The following is a 6,234-nucleotide window of genomic DNA, read 5'->3' as shown; positions in this document are numbered from 1 at the left end:
AGTCAGTCCCCTCATCGAGCGCTCCGATTCGTTACGACTTTTCCAACCCGATCGGTATTCACCAATCGTAGAACAGTGCGATCAAGTAAAAAGGAGCCATGCCGGAAAATTTGGAAACAGGTCTTAAAGCACAATTTTTCAGTCCTTTACGAGATAAGTTTTGGAAAGATATATATTGAGTAGACGTAAACTAGTTATAGGTTGAAAGCGGATAGAGGCAGTTCAGGCAGTGGTCCGATGTTCGGCGCAGGAGGTACGAAAAGAAAATCCAAGTGTGATAAGATGGCGTCACGCACGTCAGATCTAGGGAAGAAGTGAGGGGTAGAGGAAAGACAGGAAGGAGGCAGGCCAGGCGAACGTCGCCAGGGGACTGCGGTGTGTGACAGAGAGTGTGAATACGGGTGCTGTCATGTCTTCTTCGGACCTTAAGAACGGCTACGTTTCGATCACGGTAAAATCTTGTGCACGATTCATCGTTTAATAATATCATCAATGCCTTTGTCCGGCAATAAGAATCGTTCTAGTTCTAACGCGATCGTCTCAACGATACGAAGAAGACGGAGTTAATATAGCGGCAGTCAATTTTTGTAGTGTTCGAGAAAGAACAAACGTGCAACGATAATCGGCTAAAAGGTACTCGAGAGAGAGAGAACCTTCCTCTCGGTCCTGGACACGTCGAGGAGGAGGAGGAGACGGAGGAGACGGAGGCGAACTGCCAAAGAGATGCGCGAGTTCAAGGTAGTCGTCCTCGGCTCGGGCGGGGTAGGCAAGAGTGCACTTACTGTGCAATTTGTTTCGGGATGTTTTATGGAGAAGTACGATCCGACGATCGAGGACTTTTATCGAAAGGAGATCGAAGTGGACAACTCGCCGTGTGTACTCGAGATCCTCGATACCGCCGGTACCGAACAATTCGCGAGTATGCGCGATCTATACATAAAGAACGGCCAAGGATTCGTCGTAGTTTATAGTCTGACGAATCATCAAACTTTCCAAGATATCAAGGCGATGAAGGAATTGATAACGCGCGTTAAAGGTACTGAAAGGGTACCTGTATTACTCGTCGCGAATAAGCTTGATCTTGAGCATCAACGCGAAGTGGATACCGCCGAGGGTAACGCTCTGGCGCAACTCTGGGGTTGTCCATTCGTCGAAGCATCTGCAAAACATCGCACGAATGTGAACGACGTGTTTGCGGAGATTGTACGCGAGATGAACGTCAGCCCTGAGAAAGAGAAGAAAAGCTACTGTTGTTGCAGCATCCTCTAATAATTAATCAAAATCCTGAACCATGGGCTAATTGAGCCATGTTAGGTGAAGGAAATGCATATAGTGGCTGGATTGTGGTACACTTGGTGAAAATTTCATTCATCCAGTGGCTACGCTCTCTCTCTTAGGCTCAATGTTGGGCTTGTGCTGTGAATTCGCCAATCTGTAAGACTAATATTATGATTGTAATGCCTGGATTTTTGTGAATTCAAAATACGTCAAAGACTCATGCCGTCTCTCTTGGTTCTTTTTCTATTGGAAAATCGTAGCCTGCTATTTGGCTGGCTGTTAAATATTTTAATATACATGGATAGTATTATGTGTAATATTATTGTAATATATAATAGTAGATATAAGTGGGCAATGAAAGAGGTAACTCCGTCAGCAAAGGACCAATACTCGAGAGAGAAAGAATGAGAAAAGGGAATAGCAAATGGAATAGGAAAGGACACAGATACCATCGAGGGTGATAACAGAACTGCCCTGCAGTAGTTGTTACTTGTTAACAGCAAAACCAAACTCGATACGTCTAGCTTTCTGCTCAATCTAAAAGATACACCCGTTGCGTATTTGTTCCAGTCCATGAACCTCTATTACTCGCAGGTTAGATTAACAAAGCATTCAAACTATTTGCAGATATTGAAGGAATCACTGTGATGGTCAGCCATTTGAAATATTAAAAAGAATTGGAAACGTTAGAATAAATGTTGTTTACAATGTACAGTCAAGAATTGGAAAGAAGATAGATCATTTTAAATACATTGTGCAATGATTTCCATTAATGATATGTTACCTATGCTCAATGTCAGAGGCTGCAGTACATTATATAGATGGCTTGAATGGTGTGTCATTAATGGTACTGGTATTGATTGTACAGTTCCAATATTAGAAATACTTTTTATTGAAGTGAACATGATGGAGTATTGAGAATGGTCACTAATGAATAGAATTTTATATTTAAGACCAGAATATAAATATCAAAAAGATTCCATAGTATACCAGATATTGTGCGTATTCTTATTTCAATAAGAATTACCTTGATCAGAATGAAAACTGAAAGCTTAACACCCAGTGCTTAATTGATCAAAGCATGAAATGAAAAGGAACAAAAGAAAAGAAGAGGAAAGAAAATTGCAGTAATATTACAGAAGGACAGTAGTGCATAACATCAATCGTAAACATAATTATAGGATTTACATGGTAAAGTGTGTATGATAGAAACAAAAATACAAGTTCTTTATACAATTCCAAAAAGTTTTATGGCCAATTTGAAACAAAAGAAACCAGCAAGAGGAGAGAGGTGAGACTTTGAAATGTGTTTTTTCACAAAGGCTTGCTGGTACATTGATCCCTTCAACTGCAAAATACGTATGTGGTACTCATAATAATCAATATATCCATTGCTTTGTACGAACAAAAAATCTCTTTTCGAAACTGATTATCATTGAGTTTGTGAATGTAAACAGATAGATGTAACAAAAAAGAAAAAAAAAAGAAGCAATGGACTCCCTTAAAGTAGTAGTAGGTCGTGTGTAATTTTTCTCGTGTGATCAAAAAAAATCATATTATCCGATGTTAAATACCGCTTTTATACCATAACAGTCATTACATTAGCTCGATACATTATTATTTAATGCCACCATCGAAGTTATTAATTTCCGTGTGATCATTGCATAACGTACCTTAATAAAAAAAAAAAATGAGGGTTGTTCAATTTGATTATCTTCTCTTTTTTTCTTTTTTACAAATTTTAATGGGAGGATATTAAATCCTGATTTTATAAAAACAAAAGAAAATGTGAATTTATAGTTTGTATAATATCTACTTGTTCGTCTCAATTATCTGTCTTTCGGATCGATTACGAATGTTGAATTGTACACGACCGACAGCGCTTCCCGTATTCGAACGTGTCGAAGGGCCGCGATATCGAACTGAAAAGTTTCAAACGAACTGATGTACAGTATTTCTATCATTGGTAGTTAGAGAGGACAAAAAAAAATGAGTCCAACGATATAGAATTCTTGGGAAGAGTTATCGATCGTACACTTAATTCGTTCTCACCAATTGTCGGTGCACTTTTAGAAATGTCGTTTCGTAGCGAATATGCGGGGCTGGATGTTCTTCTTTCTAACATCGCAAAGCATTTAACTTTATGCGTTAATAACTATTATGCATGGTTCGGAAATTTCTATGTTTTTTTAAATTTCTCATATTAAGTTTAATTATACGTTTCACGTTAGATATTTATATATAATAAGTTTAAACGATTATTTGTTATTTTTTACATTTTAGTTTCATTCCAAAATATTAGTATTTATAATTTGATACTTTAGAAACCATTATACATCATATATCTATATGTATATGTATATGCATGAGGGGAACGAAGTACTCGAATATACAGTAGAGTATATAGAGGGAGAATTCGAAGTAGCCTCGCGTATTCGTCTAATGAAGGGTGCTAATACGTTTCGTCAGTTTAAGATTGGTGAAGCGTATACCGACGTAGCGAATCGGCCATTTAATATATTTCGTTATTGTACTCAAATAATATAAACACAGGCAAAGAAGAAAAAAGGGGGAAAAGCGAGTGGGAGGGGGGAACGGGAGGTGGCAACAGATATAATTATTCGTATCCTCTATTTTATCACTCGGAAAATTCATAGTCTCGCTGTGATCCCGTAGATTATAACCGCAGTTTTTCTATTAAAAGGCGACGATAATAACCGCGTATAGAAGCCTTTCAACGGCGAATCAAAGGGCCTCTTTGTGAAACGTGTAATCGCTCTCGCTCTATTATCGTTACGTTTTTTCGCCCTCCTGGGTTTTTTGTGCTTCGCGAAAACCATAGATCGGCAAAGAAAATAATAAAAAAAGAAAGAACGAAAAAAGGAAAGAAAAATGGTAGAGTGAGGGGTTGGACACGGGGGTGGGGGAAAAGTAAAGGACGCTCATTGACTGCCCGCGGGATAGCTTTCTAAGTACATTATATACACACTAAATGCACGAAAAAAAAAAAACGGAATAAAGGAAAAAAGAAGTTTCTATATTTGTATCGCTTCTGAACGTACACGCACATGTTTCTCCGGCGTGGGATCGCGTTTTAAGAATATTTTTCTAAAGAATGCACTGAAAACTTTTGTACACGAAAGAAAGAGAAAAAATGAAGAGAAACCCAAAAAAACGAAAAATGCAAAAAAAAGATGATAAAGTACTACTACTAATAATAATGATAAAAAAAACTGTCCTCTTACTTGGAAAGCTATCGAGCATTAAGAAAATACTAGAAAAAAAAAAGAAATAGAAAAAAAAATCGAGCTTCGCCTGAGTGAGCATATCAAGTATCAAGGACCAGGTACGTTTCGTTCCCTTGTTTCTCGGCCAGCAAATATTTTTTAGTATTATCTATCGTTTCTTTTTTTTTTTTTTTATTTTTTTTTATAACAAAAGTGAAAGAAGGAAAAAGATTAGGAAAAGAGAAAGCACAAGAATTCACCACCTATAAAAAAACGATTCGCATACGATTTTATAATTAGATATAAATAAATGAATGAATAAATAAATGATATAAATATAAATATATAAATATATATATATACATACAATATATATGTATACATGCAGATTTGTTACGCAACTGGGTCACATTAATTCGAGAAACACCACGATTTAGATGTATATCGGCCTTTCAGTACTACCTGCGTATGATATTGAGTACGAAATACGTTATATTTTTTACAATGTGAAGAATCTGTAAATATTATAGCGTCGAATTATATATAATAATAATAATAATAATTAATAATAATATTAATATTAATGAAGGAAAAAAAATTTGAAGGAATACTGATCTGACATTCGAAAAGACAACAATGAGAATGGCTTACAGTAAAAAAATGTGCATTTCATTGACAAACAACCTTCGCGAGATATAGTTATGTTCTTTGTTGTTTTAGCCCGTCTTTCTTTGGTTCGTTGTTCTTTGATCGGATTAACTATACTGTTCGAGCGATAATATCACTTGGGTAGACAAGAAACAGATACTCGAGACCACTCGATTGTAAACGACACCATCCGCAAAAATTGCTCGCTGGTATTTCGAATTCTTTTTTTTCTTTCTCCACCTGAGATGTTTGTTAATCGCGTCGATAAAAGAAGCAGGAGAAATAGGCGAAACGAAAACATGCGTTATTTTTTACCAGTGGCGAGAGAAAAAAAAGAAGTAAAACATAGGAGTACGTACCACTTGTATATTTCCTTTTTTAAAAACGCGAGTGAAAATAAACGAGTATCTTTTTTTGTGACAAAATATTCTCATTCTTGATTTCGTTTTCATTTGTCAAAAAATCTACTTTCAATTATCAAACGTTGTATTGTATTCCATTTATATTACCAACATAAGAATCTAGTCACTATAGAAATCTTGTAACTCAATGACATGGAAAAAATGTATGGTTCTTAACTTGGAGAAAATAATGGTTTTATTATGAAAGGCATGACTGTACTACCCTATTGTCTAGTTAATTAAAAGTCGATTCTTTATATTGAAATTATTTTAAATATTAATTTTTTGATATGGTCTATATAATGTAGCATGGATCTAATATTTGTAGTTAAAGATAGAAATCGTAATTTAATTTCAAAGACGATAGGCTGATACAGCAATTTTGTCTCATATTGCAGACCAAATTTTTTTCCATGAAAGCATTGAGACTATCCAGAGGAAGCTACCCACTTGATTTTTGCCTGTCTCAATACTGGTGCACATTTTTTCTTTGTATGCAATTTTTTCACATTTTTTTATTACTAACCATTGTACTGGCATTTTGGAAATATCGCACAAATATAATATAGAATAAAAACAAGCAACTACTTTAGTACTGATTATAAAAAAATCCTTTAGGACGTAAAGATGAAAAGTTTAAAATTTTAATAAGATGTAAAAAATTTTTCGTTACAAAGATT

At 35.5% G+C, this 6,234-nt stretch overlaps 1 protein-coding gene across 2 annotated transcripts; it reads left to right on the top strand.

Moving 5' to 3' along the window:
• Nucleotides 1-6,138, top strand: LOC105666581 (ras-related protein Rap-2a). 2 transcript variants are annotated; one of them, XM_012317362.3, is made up of 2 exons: nt 1-120; nt 201-6,138. In XM_012317362.3, the coding sequence occupies exon 2, from the start codon at nt 724-726 to the stop codon at nt 1,267-1,269; it is 546 nt and encodes a 181-aa protein (XP_012172752.1). In that variant the 5' UTR covers nt 1-120; nt 201-723; the 3' UTR covers nt 1,270-6,138. The 2 variants fall into 2 exon arrangements, with proteins under 2 accessions (XP_012172752.1, XP_012172753.1); XM_012317363.3 differs by lacking the exon at nt 1-120 and having other exon boundaries at nt 218-451; nt 592-6,138.
• The last annotated feature ends 96 nt before the right edge of the window (nt 6,139-6,234 follow it).

Source organism: Bombus terrestris, chromosome 15 (assembly GCF_910591885.1).
Source record: "Bombus terrestris chromosome 15, iyBomTerr1.2, whole genome shotgun sequence".
Lineage (NCBI taxonomy): Eukaryota > Metazoa > Arthropoda > Insecta > Hymenoptera > Apidae > Bombus > Bombus terrestris.
The sequence above is the reverse complement of the archived record's forward strand: the minus strand, read 5'-3'. Positions and strand labels throughout refer to the sequence as shown.

Bases quoted from the DNA above. Each gene is read 5' to 3' on its own strand.
- LOC105666581 (XM_012317362.3), top strand. From the start codon at position 724: ATGCGCGAGTTCAAGGTAGTCGTCCTCGGCTCGGGCGGGGTAGGCAAG.